The sequence below is a fragment of the Nanorana parkeri genome, unplaced genomic scaffold (genome assembly GCF_000935625.1).
Source record: "Nanorana parkeri isolate BGI_ZX_2015 unplaced genomic scaffold, ASM93562v1 scaffold1823, whole genome shotgun sequence".
Taxonomy (NCBI): domain Eukaryota; kingdom Metazoa; phylum Chordata; class Amphibia; order Anura; family Dicroglossidae; genus Nanorana; species Nanorana parkeri.
The window spans coordinates 150674-169339 of NW_017308091.1; the positions used below are offsets into that span (position 1 = coordinate 150674).

Genomic DNA, 18666 nt, shown 5'->3' on the forward strand with positions numbered 1-18666 from the left:
CCCCTTTATGCCACCACCGGCCCTGGGAAAGGTCGCAACTAGGTCTTATTTTCGGGGTAGGTCTTATATTTTAGCAATTCCCAAAAATTGTACTAGGTCTTAATTTCGGGGCAGGTCTTATTTTCAGGGAAACAGGGTATGTCGGAGGCTGGGAGGCCAAATTACAACAGAAATGGGTAGCAAAGGACTGTCAACAGATGTGGAAGAATATGGCGAGCTGCTCTATAAATGTCACAAATGCTGATATCTGGGAACCTTGGCTCCGGTATCGCAACCCTAACATGGATCCAATGAGCTACCGTGGTATCTGATGGGGTCTGATCTTTGAAATGGCTCGGGTACTAGAGGAGGGGCGTGGCCGACTCTGCTGCTGGTCAAAAACAATGAATGACGGTCCGAGGTGGGACCTGCCAACACTATTGGTATGAGGGATACCTTCACTCTTCCCCCTTTCCCCTCTTGCTTCCTTCCTCTTTCTTTTCTCCCTGGGGGGTCTCTACCTCGCCCCCTCTTCTTCCCTTCCCCCTTGGTCTTACCTTCTCTTCCTGGGTTCTCCTCTACGAGGTGTAAGACCTGTTCACTTTGATGGTACACAAATTGTGATTTTTTTGTCACAGGACTACAGGTGAGACACCTGCCTGCTCTTGATGTTACATATCATAGGATGTGATTTTGCATTCATTATGTTTGTATTGTTCCTTGACTAACTCCTATTTGGAGCACTGTGAACCCATTGTCTATGTCTATTTTGTTTTAAACAATAAAAATATTGAAACAGAAGCCATAATTTCGGTGTCAAGGACACACCACATCAAAGATTTGACAACAGAGTCTGCACCTTCCAATGTAAGAAATCACGGTGTCTTACATGTCAGTTTATCATACACGGCCAATCCTAGTTCACAGACCATCAAAATAACACTTATCCAATCAAACAGTTCATCACCTGCTCACACGACCACGTTGTGTACGGTCTTAAATGTCCATGCAATTTGTTATATGTCGCCGCACCATCCGCCCATTAAGAATAAGCGAACACAGGCGACTCATCGCTGATGGCAATTATGACCGCCGCGTCCCACGGCATTTTGCCCAGAAACATGGTAAAAGAATCCAAGACCTCCAAATCTTTGCTATAGAACACATCCCAGACCATTATTCTCCTCCTGAGCGTTTTCAACGTCTATCCAAACAAGAAACTTATTGGATTTACCGACTTAATACAGGACTTAATGAAGAGTTGGAAATCCTAACATTAATATAAGCTTTCCAGCTCACCCCAGCCCAACAACCGATCGGGCTACATGACCATTCAATTGCAGCAGTACATGTGTATACTCCCAACCATATACTGCTAACAATCAAACAATACATAATCTAGGGACGTTCATTGGAATCCTCTAATACAGCGTTTTTCAACCACTGTGCCGCGGCACACTAGTGTGCCGTGAGATATTTTCATAATCACATTCCTCACCACACTACAATTTTCCAGGTCTGCTACGATGGTTTTTAATTTTTTTAAATAATTTTGACCTCATTATATTGTAATGTTTTTAATTATATTTTAAATTATACAATGAAAGCTAAGATACTAAAAGCATTTGATTAGTTTGTCTTTAAATAAAGCATTCTCACTCATTTCATTTACATACATAATAGTTTAATCTCTACATTAATTTTAACTGTTATTCGTATTTTTATCCTTTTTGTTCCCTTGATCTATTTCTTGTCATCATTGTTCAGTGGGTCCCTTACCACCCCATTATTATTGATCACTTCCCTGTATCCTTTGGACTTCGGTGGTATATGTTAGGTTTTATTTTTATTTTTCACGATTCTTCCACATCGCGGTCCAGACGCTAATTGCCTGTAGCTCCACCCACCTGTCATTTTTAAACACCACACATTCTCCCGCTAACCAACATTGCTTTTCGTAGAGCTTGAAAAATAGGTACGCTTCGAAACGCGTTGCTCCTTCCATCCGTTTTACCCATCACCACCCTTTACTTAATTCCCTGCTGCTGCCCAACACTTTGACAAGAACATTTAGTTAATTTCTGCTGCCATACGATCCCAAGACTGCCGGCACAAACTCTCACTGGCTACCTCATCCACACACTTAGCGGCTCTCCTGTCATCAATAGCACTCAGTGCCGACCGGAGTGTGAACAGCCTACTCTTCGCTGCATTTACTTTGCGACACGATCGACTCGATTGTGGACCTGTCAGGGAGACACGCAGAGCATTGAGCCCTTGTGGCTTATCCCTCGCTTCTCTCCTCGATTGTGCCTTGCATTCCACACACCAGTATCGTGGACATCAAGGAGATCATCACGGCATTGCTTCTGTAGCACATTATTAGCATTGCTCACACCAGACACCTCGGTCTTCTGTCAAGGCCCTCTCTTTCTGCTGTCCTACCTCCAGCTTCCAGTATGTAAGTAACCTTATTGCACCTCTTTTCATAGAGACAGATGGTTCTTTTTTTACATTATCAAGGTTTTTGCGCTCTTGTCGTATTGTCATGTTGTCGTCAGGAGGAAGCCAACCTGCATTTAGCAGCAGCCTTTGCAGAAGCAAATCGCCGCCATGAAGAAGTTCAGGCTCTGTTGATACAGACACAGCAATCTCAGAAGGACGCTATGCAAAACCAGTTGGCGGTTTTGCAGGACGCAATACAGCGGCTCTATCATGAGTGTGACCAAATGGCTGCTGCCCCTAGCAACCAGGTAATTGTGAGAACCAGCTACTACTTGCAGAAGCTGACCCCAAACAATGATGTAGAGGCCTTCCTGACCACGTTTGAGAGGACAGCAGAAAGAGAGGGATGGTCCCAAGACCAGTGGGCTGGCCTCATCACCAGTGGGTGATGAGGCCAGCTCACTGGGGGAAGGCCTATTTTGATTTGCCACCTACTTATGCTAAAAACTATGACAGACTGAAGGCAGAAATTCTGGCCCACTTGGGGGTGACTACTGCTGTCCGGGCACAAAGAGTGCACCACTGGAGATACCGTCCAGAGCAGCCACCCAGGTCCCAGATATATGGCGTGTTGCAGCTAGTCAGGAAATGGTTACAGCCAGAGACATTGTCTAGGTCACAGATGGTGGATCGAGTCATGCTGGACCGATACCTGAGGTTCATTACCAAGTGACCTTCAGCTCTGGGTCAGCCTCGTAGACCCCCAGACTCCAGATCAACTGGTAGAGGCGTTAGAAAAATACACCGTGGGGGAGGACGACGACGAGGACCCATACTGCCACGGGCGACCCAAACAACCGCCACTTTTCGAAAGGAAGTTCAGCGAACACCTGGAATCAGCATACAAGAAGACTGAGAGCCCTGTTTACCAACTCCACGGAGGACTGTTCGGAGAAGGGAGGATGTTCAATGTTGGCGGTGTCATTCCTGGGGACATACCCAAGCATAGTGTTCACTGCAGGAGGAACCTATGGAATGTGGAGTTCTTCAGAGGGAATCGTTGTATGCTTGCAGTTTGCACTACCAACCTCAATCTTGGTGAGGGAAGATTTGAGTGTGAGGTGCGGGTGAATCTCCTACCGGCAAGGGCCTTGTTGGACTTAGGAAGCATGGTAACACTCGTCCACACCAGGATAGTTGGTAGAATCGGCCCGGTAAGCAAGACTTTACGGGTTGTGCGTATTCATGGGGACACTTGAGAATACCCTCTTATCCCGGTATCCATTTCCACTACCTGTGGCTCTGTTACCCAAGAAGTGGGGATGGTAAGAAATTCGGTGCATGACATTATAGTGGGACAGGATTGCCCCTTATTTTTTGAACTATGGGAACATGTACGAGGAGAACTGTGTGCGCCCCTAGAGACTTGGGGGAAAATTACTCCTCCCCCTCTGACGCTGAGGGGAATAACACAGAACTGCCTGAACTAACAGATGTTGATGATAATCTTCATGATTTAGTTGGTACTGATAATGATAATTCTGTCATTAATGAAGAAACACCAGGTTCAGGGTCCGAGTCGACCTCTAAGGATGATGAAACTTTTCCTTTACAGGTTATGCTTGGGGGAGAAAACCACCTCTATTCCTGCTCTGCCTGATTTGGATGTTACCAAGGGCGATTCTGGAACATGCCAAAAATGGGACCCTACTTTGGGCCGAGCATGGGAACATGTGGTTGTCATAAACGGAATTCCCCAGGAGCCTGGTGCAAATGAGCGATCGCCTTACTTTGCAATCAATAATGACGTACCTTATAGAGTCACCAAAATACGTAAAGAGATTGTAGAACAGTATAGAAGAAAGGTTCTTGACCTGGCACATAATGTTGTTTTGGGGGCGCCTGGGAAACCGGAGGCGAGTATCACCGACCGGTTTTACTGGCCTGGTCTGAAAGCAGAGGTTAAGAAGTACTGTACCTCCTGTCCCACCTGTCAGTTAACCGCCCCTATAACATGCTTTCGTAGACCTCTAGTCCCTTTGCCTATAATTGAGGTCCCATTTGAACGGATTGCAATGGATATTGTGGGTCCCCTGATAAAGTCGGCTCAAGGTCATATGTATATATTGGTGATCCTCGATTATGCCACCCGGTACCCTGAGGCGATACCCTTGCAAAATACCTCCTCCAAAACGATTGCTCGTGAGCTGTTGATGTTTTCGTGGGCCGGTTTTCCTAGGGAGCTGCTGACGGACCAGGACACGCTGTTCATGTCAAGAGTTATGGCAGATGTGTGCAAACTATTTGAGATTAAGCAGTTGGTCTTCCATCCACAGACGGATGGTTTGGTGGAACATTTTAATAAGACTGTCACAATTCTCAACTTACCTGTATCAATCGCGGGGGTCCTCGCACTCACAGCATGTCGGTAATTGGCACTCTTGTCAGTGACTTGTGTCCTATACCTTCCCCGCATGAAAATAGTGAGGCCTCTTGCACATGTTTAATGGCATCCTTACATCAAAATGGAAGCACTGGAGTGCTTCCTGTTATAGACAGGAATTGCCCTCCTTTCTGCCACACCTCCTGACATCACTTCCTGTTTAATCACTATAAAGCTGCAAGGATCCAGAGAGAGTGCTCACTTGTTTCAGAGCTATCCACAGTGTGTTCCAGTTGCTAGCCATGTGATTCCGTTACCTGACCTTTGCTTAATTTATCGAGTTTGATCCTTTGCTGCCTGCCCTGACCTTATGCTTCTATGATTATTGGACTTACTTTTTTGTTCCACGTATTTGGAATCTGTGCCTGATTCTTTTCCTGAGTACGCTGTCCCAAAGTGTGTGCCCCTGCATTTATGCTCTGCATATCCAAATACTGACAAAGACCCTAAAAACTATGCTCAAGAGAGTGGTTCAAAGGGATGGTAAGGACTGGGACTGCCTTTTACCAGCACTCCTATTTGCCATAAGAGAAGTGCCTCAAGCCTCCACTGGGTTCTCGCCCTTCGAGTTGGTATATGGGCGGAGACCTCATGGATTGCTTGACCTTGTCAAAGAAGAATGGGAAAACGAACAGGTTCAGCAGAAAAGTGTTCTTGAGTATGTCTCCCAAATGCAGGAAAGGATCATAAGTGTAATGCCACTGGTCAAGGAACATTTGCAAAAGGCTCAGGAGGCTCAACGTCGGGTCTATAATAGATCTGCTAAAGTGAGGCACTTCCAAGTAGAGAATCGAGTGGCGCTACTGATTCCCACAGTCGAAAGTAAGTTCTTGGCCAGATGGCAAGGCCCATTTGAGATTGTGGAAAAAGTGGAGGTGAATTATAAAGTCCACCAACCAGTCAAAAGGCAGCCATATCAGTTATACCATGTTAACTTGTTAAAATCCTGTCAGAATGTTTATACTGCTAAAATAACAGTTTTTCTATATGATGAAAACAAGCAAGGATATATAATGAAGGAGATTCCCAACTTATGTCCACAAATCAAAATTACTTGAGTTTGTTTATTTGCGCTTACTTGAAGACAAGATGAATAAAATTTTTGTGCAAAAATATATATATTAATTAAAAATAAAATCAGTGCAGAATAATGTCAAAATATGACTGGTGACAAAACACAGAATATGGATCAGAAATTCCAATATTATTGATCACACAGGTAATGTATAAAATATAACCACAGGGTATTATTCCAAAAATATCAATGTAACCAATGAAATAAGGTTTTAAATGTGTCACAGTTTAGAAACAAGAGATGGTCCGGTTCTCTTTAATTCAGTTCCCTTGGTCAGCCGTCATCAGCTTCCGACCTTTAACCTTGGTATGTACTTGCTTTCTCGCTTTTTCTCTTTTGGATCTCCCCCTCTCAACTTCCATTAAACTTTTATCCCCAACGAATGTGGGCGTGGATTTGTTTTTTCCACGTCATTAATGATGTCAGAGTACATCATTTTACTATGTATCTCTTCCTCGCAATCACCTAAAGGGGGCACTATTGGACTGTATAACCATTTTGGACTTTTAATTAAATTCTACTATTTTCATAAAAGATAACCTCTGACCTAAGCCTTGGACAAAGCCATAAATATAATATGGTGGTCCATTCTGTGACAGCATCTGTCCAACTTACTGACTCCTAATTAGATATATAGCTTTAAGAAAGTCTAAACCATGGCAATTAACATTTTTCCTCCAAATACTTTGAAAGCGACGTGATTGGCACCGAGACACAGTGGTTCTCCACATCTAGTTTCACTGATAAAAATCCTGTATATCCACTTAATTCTATGTACTTAAAATATAAACCCACCATATTAATAATACATACCAATATATTTCAATGAGTACACTCAAACAATATATAATGAATATAGGTTGGATATTATAAAAGTCAAGGGAGAAAACAGCTTTTTCCACCCCAGAGGGGTGGAATGCCTTTTTGGTCTACAGACTGCTCCAGGCACATTCCAGCATAGATAGGGTTTTACGTCCTGACCGGTATTATGTTTCTTCAGTATATTTGGATGACATTGTCATTTTTAGTAGAGACTGGGAATCCCATTTGCCCAAAGTCCAGGCAGTTTTAGACTTTCTGTGGAGAGCAGGATTTTCGGTGAACCCTAAAAAATGTGCTTTAGGAATGGAGGAAGCAAAATAGCTGGGGTATATTGTGGGAAGTGGGCTGGTGAAACCACAAGTGAGCAAGGTAGAGGCTATACAGACCAGGCCCTGTCCCCTCACAAAGAAGCAGATACGGACATTCCTGGGCATGGTGGGGTACTACAGAAGGTTTGTACCAAACTTTGCCACCCTGGCTGCTCCATTGATCGACTTGACTAAAGGTCGGAAGTCGGTCATAGAAGTGGAATGCGGATGCAGAAAAGGCCTCTCAGGAGCTCAAATCGGCACTATGCCAACACCCTGTATTGGTAGCTCTGATGTGGGATTAGGAGCTGTTCTGTCACAAGTCATATATGAAGAAGAGCATCCGATAGTCGGAAGTTGACCGCGGCTGAAAGGAACTATGCCATAATCGAGCGGGAGTGTCTAGCCATAAAGCGGGCTTTGGATTCCCTTCTATATTACTTGTGACAGGATAAGGGAACGAAGGCCAGGGTGATCCGATGGTGCCTGGCTCTACAGGGACTGATTAATGTTTGCAGACAATGCTGTGGAGCAGACTAAAAGTACTGGTGCTGTGAAACAGTTGAACTTTACTGGGAACCTGTCAGCAAACCCCTGCTGCTGCGCATGCGCAAAGTCCCATTTTCCATACCATTGGGAAACGTGCATGCGCGTGCCACGGACCGGCCGCGAAAAAGCCTGCCAAATGGTGCACAGGAAGTTACACACTGGCCTTATCACTCCCACTATATAAGCTCAGCCTGCATGCCTCCATATTGCTGGATTTTCTTCAGCTCTCCTGTGTTCCTGTGTCCTGTGATTTACCTGCCTACTTTACTTTGACCCGGATCTGCCTTGACCATTCTTGCCTACCGCCTGCCCCTGACCTTGGATTGTTTACTGGACTTTGCCTCTGCCTCATCCCTGTGTACTGTACCTGCCCGACTGGTGTGACCTTGGCTCGTTGACCTGGATTTCGGATTTTGCCCGGTTCTACTACAGCACCTGGGTTTCAGCTTGCACAGTGTTATCACCACTGGCACCCGTGCCACTCGCTGTCTACTTGGACTCTGTTCCCATCCCCAGAGTCCTCGGGACACGAGGTGCAAGGGAGGCCTCCTCATGCATTCAGTCTCCAATCAGGTACGTGACAGAACCTGTGGGCTGAAACTCTTAAGGTTAAGAGTGTGATAACCTTGTGGACTGAAGCCATCCAAAATGGGGAGGCTAGTGTTATTATTTTTTGTGCTGAAGAAAGCAAACGGTAAAGTTTATAATTTCTATGCTATGCTGAAGAGAGCAGTCTTTTAAGTTGTTTTGCTGAACTGAAGAAAGAAAGGACTGTTTATGTTGCTGCTGTGGAAAATAAATGCAGTTTGTCTGATAAAGCCTGTGTCCTGTGGTCCAGCTAATTCCCCAAACATCACAAATTATATATATATATATTTTTATTAGGGATGCACCGATACCGAGTATTTGGGTGAGTACTCGTACTCGCCCAAATGCTCTGATACCTAGCACAAGTACTTCCTGTATCAGGAAGCCAGGCAGCGCATCATTACACACTGCCCGGTTTCCTGATTGGCCAGGAAACGGCTCCATGCTCTCTCGTCACTTAAGGTAACAGCATCTTGACATTACAGGAAGGAAAATAAAATTATGCTCCATGGAGCCGTGTGTCCTTTATCTGGGAAAGTCCTTGGTTAAAGACAAGCATGTCCTTTGCAAACAAAAATCCTTAGTTTTAAGCTGGCCATACACCTTAAAATTTATCTGCAGATTTTCTGTGGTCAGATGGAAAAGGTGCAACAGATTCCTCCATCTACACTTAACTTAAAAGGTAAGTGTGTCCTGTATAACACTTACAGGTCCACTCCAATCTTGCTGCAAACAGCACACAGTCTCCTCATTGTAGAATGTGCTCTGATTTGGGGGTGCCTTAAATTACTGATGAACAACTGAATCTTAAATAAGTGTTGGGTTTATTTACAAATAGGGATATACATACATTCTCAATACAATTAAGGGAATTTGAAAGGGGAATTGAGGATAGGAATTGAGGTTAAGGATCCTACAGCTAGCTACACCATTCTCTCTCTCTCTCTCTCACACATGCCATGGGGTTTTTCTCCTGTTCTCAGAACACGCCTCTCCAGCAGGTCTCAGCGAATCACATTCTTGATTGCAGATTTCAGAAAGACTTGTCTTGTCCAAAGGTCTAGCTAGGTTAGTGTCACACAGGAAGAAGGTTCCATCATATGCCCCTGCCCCCATCCCAGCATATATGCCTTGCTGACACAGGTGTGGGCAGTAAATACCAGCAGGGGGTCGGGCCTGCCCCAGGACATGACAGTCTAGCAGATCTCCTTTGATCAGTGTCCAGCCCCAAGAACCCTTTGATGGTCTTCATTCGCATATCAAACAGCCACGGGCAGCTCACGATATTAAGGAACCTTTCCATCAAAGATGTATCATAGATGTCAATTATTTTAGCTTCCAACACTCATCCACTGAAATTCTCTCTCCCCACACAGCTAGGTCCAGCTGCCTTAATCAGGACCTAGGGAGAAACCCTCAAAATGTGGTCCACAGAATTGGGAGTCTGTCCCTCCCAGAGCTCTATCAGACTCCCAGTAAAACCAGCCCCAGATCAGGTTTTACTGACATATGGTAAAGAACTAACTTTCTTTACCATGGCTGGCATTACCTTAGATTACAAATCTAAGAATCCGTGGAGGGACATATATCGCATCAATCACTTTTCCTGTTACTTTGACTTATTTCACAGACACCCTGCTACAATATATATATATATAATGTCAAAAAAGACAAAAATGCAGTATTGCAGTGTGCAATAGGCGGCGTGACGTCACTACGCGGATACGTCCCGGTGACGTAATCGCGCCAGGGCTATATAAGGCACATCTGATCACTCGTTCAGTGCTGAGTGAGCTTCAGCCTGTGTGGATGTCTGGGTCTTGCTCCTGTCACCTGGAAACCCTGTGATCTGGCTTACTCCTGACGATTCTCTTGATTATCCCTTTGTACCACCATTGCCCGCCTGTTATCGACCCTGCTTGCCTTTCTGACGACTCTTTTGGATAATCCTGGGTACTGCCTCTGCCCGCCTGTTGCCAACCCGGCTTGTTCCTGACGATCCCTTGGACTTTCCTCAGTACTGTTCGTGCGTCTGTGCTGGATCCAGTCTGCCTCCTAATTCCCCAGTTGGATGACTTAACGGCCCACTGCTCCATCAGGTCTCCACTCTTCAGAGCAATGCGGAGTCAGCATCCGGCACCCGTGCAACCCCTGCCTGCGCACACTGTTATCAACCCCAGTGGTCACAGACGGGGTTGCAAGGGAGGTCCCGTCAACTCGGGCCCACACCACAAGCCTAACAAAATCACTCAGCCAATACTCGTGGGTCCGAAGGGAGGCCTCCCATGGAAGAACTGTGCCAGCAGATGGCCACTCTTACCGAATCCGTGCAGGGCCTTCAGGAAGGCTATATCCAACTAGAGGGCCGGCTGGAGTCCCTGAGTCGGGCCGCTCCAGCTGCACCGACTCCTGCACCGGATAATGTGCCAGATGCCGCCCCTCTACCACCTGTTGCAGCCGCAATGGGTCCACCACCAGAACCCCGTGTGCCAGCACCGGAGAAGTTTTCTGGTGAACGTACCAAGTTCCGTGCATTCCGGAACGCTTGTCAGCTCTACTTTTTGCTCCAACCCCGCACCTTCGTCACGGAACAAACCAAGGTGGGGTTCATTATTTCACTCCTATTAAACGAACCACAGGCTTGGGCCCACCGTCTCCTGAAACTATCAGACCCTCTCCTGGAGTCATCCAAGGGATTCATGGATGCCATGGCCCTGCTATATGATGACCCGCACCAGGTCTCATCCGCTGAGACGGTCCTAATCTCACTTCGCCAAGGTCGTCGACCTGTAGAAGACTATAGCGGGGTGCCTACAATCTCGTGCGGATCCGGGAGGGGGACGAATCGAAAACGGCATTCCGTACTCGGTTTGGGCACTATGAATACCTTGTCATGCCCTTTGGGCTCTGCAACGCCCCGGCTACCTTCCAACATCTGGTGAACGATGTCTTCCATGATATCCTAGACCTTTTTGTCATTGTCTACCTTGATGACATCCTCATCTTCTCGGCCTCCCTGGATGTCCATCGCAACCACGTGAAACAGGTTCTCACCCGTCTCAGACAGCAGGGGCTATATGTTAAAGCTGAGAAGTGCGAATTCGAGCGTCCATCAATCCAGTTTTTAGGGCTGTGACATCTCCATGGACCCTCAGAAGATATCGGCCATCTTGGATTGGCCTCCACCCACGGACAGGAAGGGGGTGCAGCGCTTCGTGGGTTTCGCAAACTTCTATCGGAGATTCATTCAGGATTTCTCCAAAATCGTCCTGCCTATCACCCAGTTAACCAGGAAACTGAGTCGTTTTCAGTGGTCCCAAGAGGCCCAGGCAGCTTTTACTCAGCTCAAGCTACAATTCACGTCCGCCCCGACCGTTGCTTTTCCACCTTCTCCCAAGACAACTGGGTGTCCCTGCTTCCATTAGCAGAGTTTGCGTACAATAATGCCAGACATTCCACCACGGGCCAGTCACTTTTCTTTTCCAACTACGGCTTCCACCCAGCCTGTTTACCCACCCGGAGACTGGAGTCGACAGTCCCAGCTGCCCAAAAGACAATGGACTTCCTCCGCTCCAATATCATCCTGCTCCAACGGGCCATTTCCAAGGCCCAGGTTGCGGCCAAGGGTGCGTATGATCGTTCCCGCAGAGGGGATTTAACCTTACAACCTGGAGATCTGGTGTGGCTGTCTACTCGGAACCTCAAACTGGCCTGCCCTTCCAGAAAATTGGGACCCCGGTATATCGGGCCCTTTCCGGTGGAACGCCAAATTAACCCAGCATCCTATCGCCTGACCCTCCCGCCAGCCTATCGGATCCACCCTGTCTTTCACACCTCTTTATTGAAGCCAGTCCAGCCGGACGTTTTTTCAGATCGCTCATCAGACGTTCCGAATCCTGTGCTAATCGACGGAGAGGAGGAATACGAGGTGGAAGCGATTCTGGACTTTCGCAGGCCTAGGGGCACCGGCCAGTACCTCATCAAATGGAAGGGCTACGGTATGGAAGATAACTCCTGGGAACCCATATCGGCGATCCACGCTCCGAGCCTTTTTGCGAAGCAACCCAAACAGAGCCTGCCTGATGGGCGCCCGGAGGCCGCCCCTTAGGGGGGGGCCATGTCGGGTCCCGCTTTGTAGGCCATGGCGGGTCCCGGTCCAGAGGGCATGTCAGGGCCCGATTCGGGCTCCAGTGCGGGCACACGCTTCCAGGCCGCGCAGGCGCAGACGTTAGACGACCCGGCGGGGTCACGCGGCGTGACGTCACTACGTGGATACATCCCGATGATGTCATCGCGCCAGCGCATGCGCAATAGGCCATCCCTGGGCTATATAAGGCGCATCTGATCACTCGTTGGATGTCTGTGTCTTGCTCCTGTCTCCTGGAAACCCTGTGATCTGGCTTACTCCTGACGATTCTCTTGATTATCCCTTTGTACCACCATTGCCCGCTTGTTATCGACCCTGCTTGCCTTTCTGACGACTCTTTTGCATAATCCTCGGTACTGCCTCTGCCCGCCTGTTGCCAACCCGGCTTGTTCCTGACGATCCCTTGGACTTTCCTCAGTACTGTTCGTGCCACCTGTCCTGGATCCAGTCTGCCTCCTAATTCCCCAGTTGGGTGACTTAACGGCCCACTGCTCCATCAGGTCTCCACTCTTCAGAGCAACACGGAGTCAGCATCCGTCACCCGTGCACCCCCTGCCTGCGCACACTGTTATCAACCCCAGTGGTCACAGACGGGGTTGCAAGGGAGGTCCTCCTCGTCAACTCGGGCCCACACCACAAGCCTAACACTCCTATCCGTGTTCCCTCCCCCAACTTCCCCATCACATTTAACAACACTACGATCAACCCCTCCCATCAAGCCAGGGTACTCTGTATAATCCTTGACTCTGAGCTCTCCCTTCAGCCCCACATCCAATCACTATCCCAATCCTGCCAACTCAACCTCCGTAACATTTCCAAAGTACGCCCCTTTTTAACAAACGAAACCACAAAGCTTCTAATTCACTCCCTTGTAATCTCTCGCCCCAACTACTGTAACTCCCTGCTTGTTGGCCCCCCTTCCATCTATCATAAATGCTGCTGTCAGACTCATCCACCTTACCAACCGTTCAGTGTCTGCCGCCCCTCTCTGCCAATCCCTCCACCGGCTCCCATTTGCCCAATGAATAAAATTCAAAATACTAACAACAACATACAAAGCCATCTACAACTCTGCCCCAACCTACATCACTGACCTCATCTCAAAATATCACCCAAACCGTCATCTCCGCTCCCCAAAAGACCTCCTGCTCTCAAGGGGACTAAACAGACCCCTGACATTTACCTTTTAAAATAGAAAAAGAAATTGAGGACACAGAGTCCTCAATCTCTTTTTCTGCAGCATCTGTACTAAATGAATGGGAAGCACACAGTACAGAGGCTACCCATTCATTCAGAAAATATTTACTATCACCAGTTTGTGAATGGGGAGAAGCCTCTGTAGTGAGTGCTACTCCCCATTCAGAAATTCATGAATGAACAGGAAGTGATGTAAATCACATCCTGTTCATTCATGGGGACACATTGTACGATGTGTCCCCAGTTATTTACAAACACTGGAGTGCTCAGACGATCGCCCCAGTGTTTGTTCCGCACTCACAGAGACATGTGCAAACACAACGAAAACTAAAAACGAGGGAGCATGAAGCCGGCTTCCCTACCAATCAGAAAGCCGGCCGCCGAGTCATTACACGGCGCCTGCCTTCCTAATTGGCCAGCTTCTGACAAGTGACGAGGGAGCATTCCAATCAGGAAGCCGAGCATCGTGTAATGACGTGCTGCCCGGCTTCCTGATACAGGAAGTATCGGGCTAGGCATCGGAGCATTTGGGGCAAGTACTCTGCATCGGCACCGATACTAATATCGGTATGGGTGCAGATGCCGAGTACTCGCCCAAATACCCGGCATTGGCACCGATACTAGCATCGGTATCAGTGCATCCCTATTGATTAGTATTGCTTCTGACCTGAAGAATAGAGGTTAACTCTCGAAAGCATGTCCAATATGTTAGTCCAATAAGAAAGTTATCATTGCATACTGCAATACTCCTGTTTTCATTTTTTTTAACATTACATATATATTGTGATGTTTGGGGATATTAGCACATATGGTGAGCGCTTTAAGGATGCAGTCCACTTGCAATACCATCTGTTTAAGGGCCTGGTAGCCCACTTTTATTCAAACGAAAGTTCATGCATCCACCTTGGATACTCTCGCAGGGGTTGTTCAGCATAACATTCATGCCATACTTGCAACATAACACAAGTTTAGCCATTTTACACATTAACACTTCTGACACACTGCCCCTCTTAGAAGTGCTTTCCCACGCTTGTATTGGCGGCCCCTCAGGCTCATGGCTCTCTTCTAGCCTCACCAGTTCTCCCCAGCCTCCCTAGCTGTCTTTGCGTGCCTCCAGCACACACACCACCTGACTCCACTTTAACTTCTGCATCCATTAGTAGGGGTGGTCTTATGGCATCTGGACAGTATTTTTTGTGCATAGTGTCCATTCTGATGTAGATGGCAGCATAATCCATGGTATAGACTTCCTACAGAGAAAGGGATGAGTATATAAGTGAGTAAATAACCCCTCTGTTTTTCTTTTTCTTTTTGCAGGTTTTAGATATTGTAAGATATACTATTAATGATGAAAGGGTGAAACTTTCTGTCCTCAACTCATTTGATCCCCTTCCTATTAGCCCTTATGATGATTCAAACTTTGGATACCAAATACTACAGCGCACTATTCATTCTGTGTTTTCTGGAGTTCCAGTTGTGCCAGGTACAGTTTTCTCTGAGATGATAAATTCAACTTTTGGTAAATACTGTGAAAAAAAAGAACTAGAAGCCCCCCAAGAGACCACTTTCATGTATAAAAAATGTGGTCAGGCTTATTCACTAAGGGTAAAATAATTGCTGATGTGCAAAGTACAGTAATAGGAAGTAGCAAAGATAGTTTTTTCTTTCTGCAAAGAAACACAGATGAATTGCAGATGAAGAGGGAGTACTATGGTCTCTCTGAGAGATAATTAATACCTGTAGGTGCTATACAATCCTAGTCAGGGATGCACCGATACCAGTGTCGATGCCGAGTATTTAGTACGAGTACTCGCCAAAATGCTCCGATGCCTAGCCCGATACGTACAGTAATGATGCGCTGCACGGCTTCCGGAGTGGTCGGAAGCTGGCCAATCAGGAAGCCAGGCGCCGTGTAATGACACGGTGGCCGGCTTTAAGATTGGTCGGGAAGCCGGCTTCATGCTCCCTCGTCACCTCATGACGAGGGAGCATGGAGCCGGCTTCCCGGCCAATCAGGAAGCCGGGCGTCACGTCATTACCCGGCGCCCGGCTTCTTGATTGACTTGAAAGCCGGCTCCATGCTTTCTCGTCACCTAGTGATGAGAAGCATGGGGACGGCTTCCCTGCTAATCGAGAAGCCGTGTGACGAGTCTTTGCACGCTGCCCGGCTTCCCGGCTAATCAGGAAGCCAGGTGGCTAGTCATTACACGCCGCCTGGCTTCCTGAATGGTGCTCGCCGATACCGAATACCGGTACTCGGTATTTGGTATCGGCAAGTACCAAGAAAAAATAACGGTATTGGTGCATCCCTAATCCTAGTTCTGCTTTAAATGTCATTAGGGGGAGCAGCATTGCAATGAAGAGCTATATGGGAATAGCACAATAGGGTAAAGTTACTAAGGTGTATGTGCTATTTTATTTGCATTCATAATTTTATTTTGCAACAATTAAAGCATATCTAAACCCCCCAAAAATGTAAGATATTTCAGCTTACCTATCCTTAGATGTGGTGTATACATTAGTTTTCTTTTTTTAGGCTTTTTTCAACTTCCTGTTACAGACCAAACTGTCAAGCAAAAGTGGCAGATAGAGGGTTTAGACAAACTACTTAACAAGTACTGAGGTGCTTGCAATGGTCATCTTGTATTCATTTATATAAAACTGTAACTGCTTAAAAATTGTTAGCTGGAATTCAGTTAGTCAAGTCCATCTAACACAACTTTCTCCATGACAATGCTGCTGCCCAAGGGTGGCTCTGTTGCTCCTCCATAGAGTGAAGCTACCTTAAGACAGCAAGTGTATTACTGGTAGAATCATCAGATGAAAATAAAAATAAGCCTAAATAAAGAAAACCTATCCAGCCATCACATTTAAAGTGTCACTAAACTCGAGTTGAATCTTAAAAATGATTAGTTTATTTGTGTATCACTCGGCTGTACATCCTCAAATCATCTCTGAATTTGTGCTGTCACTGTCCCTCCCGCTGGAAGGTGGCTATTTTTTCCCTCATGGTCCCCGTGTTTTGTAAAGCGTATCTAAGTCAAAAGCAAAAATGTAATCCATCACAGCTTACCAATTACATATTTTTTCCCTTTATTTTCACCTGGTGATCCAGCCAGTGTGTCTGTTTTTTTGTTTTTATTTCTTTAACAGACCAAGCTGTCCAGCAAAAGTGGCGGTTTGATATTGGGACAAAACTGACAGGAATACTTACAAAGTCAGATTTTATTCATATATGTAAAACCTTTATGCCAAAAGCAAAATTTGAAACAAATGCGCTCCACATGTTAATAATGCTGCTGTCCAAAGATGGTTCCATTGCTCTTCCACAGACTGGAGACACACTATGACAGAAAGTGAAGAGATGAGACAAGTGTTGGTATGTGTTTAGATGAAGCACTGAGATCTTAAGGAATGCTGGATTAAGTTTTGCTTGCTTATATGGACATTACATCAGAATACAGCATTTACAGCATATATAGAGAACTTACTGTATATATCATAGTTTTCTCTGAGATGATAAATTCAACTTTTGGTAAATACTGTGAAAAAAAAGAACATATAAAAAAACATATAAACATATAAAAAAACTAGCATTGACTAACATTGCATTATAGCGCCATCTACTGCTCAAAATATATAATTACATCTCAGTAATACAATTAGTACATATCAGCATATTCTGGTGTATCTGCAACACGGAAAAAGAAGGGATCTTCCAGAAAAGGATTGCTGGAAGTAGCGGTTACTAAGGTAAATCGAGACCGGTAATTTTGTGGGCTATGAGCACTCTTAGGTGGACTATGCGGCTCTCAGGTGGGCTGTGCCACACTCTCAGGTGGGCTGTGTGCACTCTCAGGTGGGCTATGCGGCTCTCAGGTGGGCTGTGTGCACTCTTAGGAGGGCTGTGTGCACTCTTAGGTGGGCTATGTGGCTCTCAGGTGGGCTGTGTGCACTCTTAGGTGGGCTATGTGGCTCTCAGGTGGGTTCTGTGCACTCTTAGGTGGGCTATGTGGCTCTCAGGTGGGTTCTGTGCACTCTTAGGTGGGCTATGCAGCTCTCAGGTGGGCTGTGTACACTCTTGGGTGGGCTGTGTGCACTCTTGGGTGGGCTATGCGGCTCTCAGGTGGGCTGTGTGCACTTTTAGGTGGGCTATGTGGCTCTCAGGTGGGTTCTGTGCATTCTTAGGTGGGCTATGCAGCTCTCAGGTGTGCTATGCGCACTCTTAGGTGGGCTATGCGGCTCTCAGGTGGGCTTTGCGGCTCTCAGATGGGCTGTGTGCAGTCTTGGGTGGGTTATGTGCACTCTTGGGTTGGCTATGCGGCTCTCAAGTGGGCTGTGTGCACTCTCAGGTGGGCTATGCGGCCCTCAGGTGGGCTCAATCAGTCAGCGAGCACCGCAGATATATGAAGAACAAAAATCTAATTAAAATAAGTACTAAAATCTGAAATATATATAAAAAAAAGTTATATATTAATATACAAATACTGTAAAACTTGCCCGTGTCTGCGCTCTCGGTCTCTGTCCTCCCTCGGTACCTGCAGGATGTGATGTCAGAGCTGGGAGGAGATAATGCCACAGAAGGAGGAGACAGGCAGATGAGCACTGCGGCCATCACAATAAAGACGGCCAGCGGTATGCAGCTTTCTTAGGGAGCTCCGGTTTGAATACTGTGCCCGGGTGGGAGGTGGGCTCCCACCCGTGCACAGGATTCCAAACCCGTACTGTCCGGGTGAAAACCGTACGGGTGGCAAACCTTGGCCGCAAGATGGCTGCGGCGGCTCTGATCACACCTGTCAGCGCTCCCTCTCTCTCCTCCCGGCCGCTGCAGCTTCAGAGCAGCCAGGAGGAGAGAAGGATTAAAAAAATTATAAAATAAACATTTATGAAAAAATAAGTGAAAAATAATAATTAAAACTAGGGATGCACCCTGCTGAACGGAAATCTATTTGTTTTTGGGCTGGAAGTCAGTTTGATGCGGTTTTGTCTTCTAGGCTCTAAAGCTCCTCAGTTATTGTTGTATTTCTCTGTTTTTGTACTGGATCTCAGAGCGGCCATTGTGGTGTCCTTTGTGTATGACCATGTGGCCAGCGGCCAATTGGGGGAAATATTA

At 46.6% G+C, this 18666-nt stretch overlaps 1 protein-coding gene across 1 annotated transcript in view; it reads left to right on the forward strand.

Annotated features, from left to right (window-relative positions):
- Window positions 1-18666, forward strand: part of PM20D1 (peptidase M20 domain containing 1) — a gene marked incomplete at its 5' end in the record, with an annotated part of 236916 nt that overhangs the window by 137724 nt on the left and 80526 nt on the right. The window contains one exon of the mRNA XM_018571733.1: window positions 14871-15036. Within this exon, the coding sequence (XP_018427235.1) occupies window positions 14871-15036 (166 nt within the window). The remainder of the gene's footprint in view (window positions 1-14870; window positions 15037-18666) is intronic.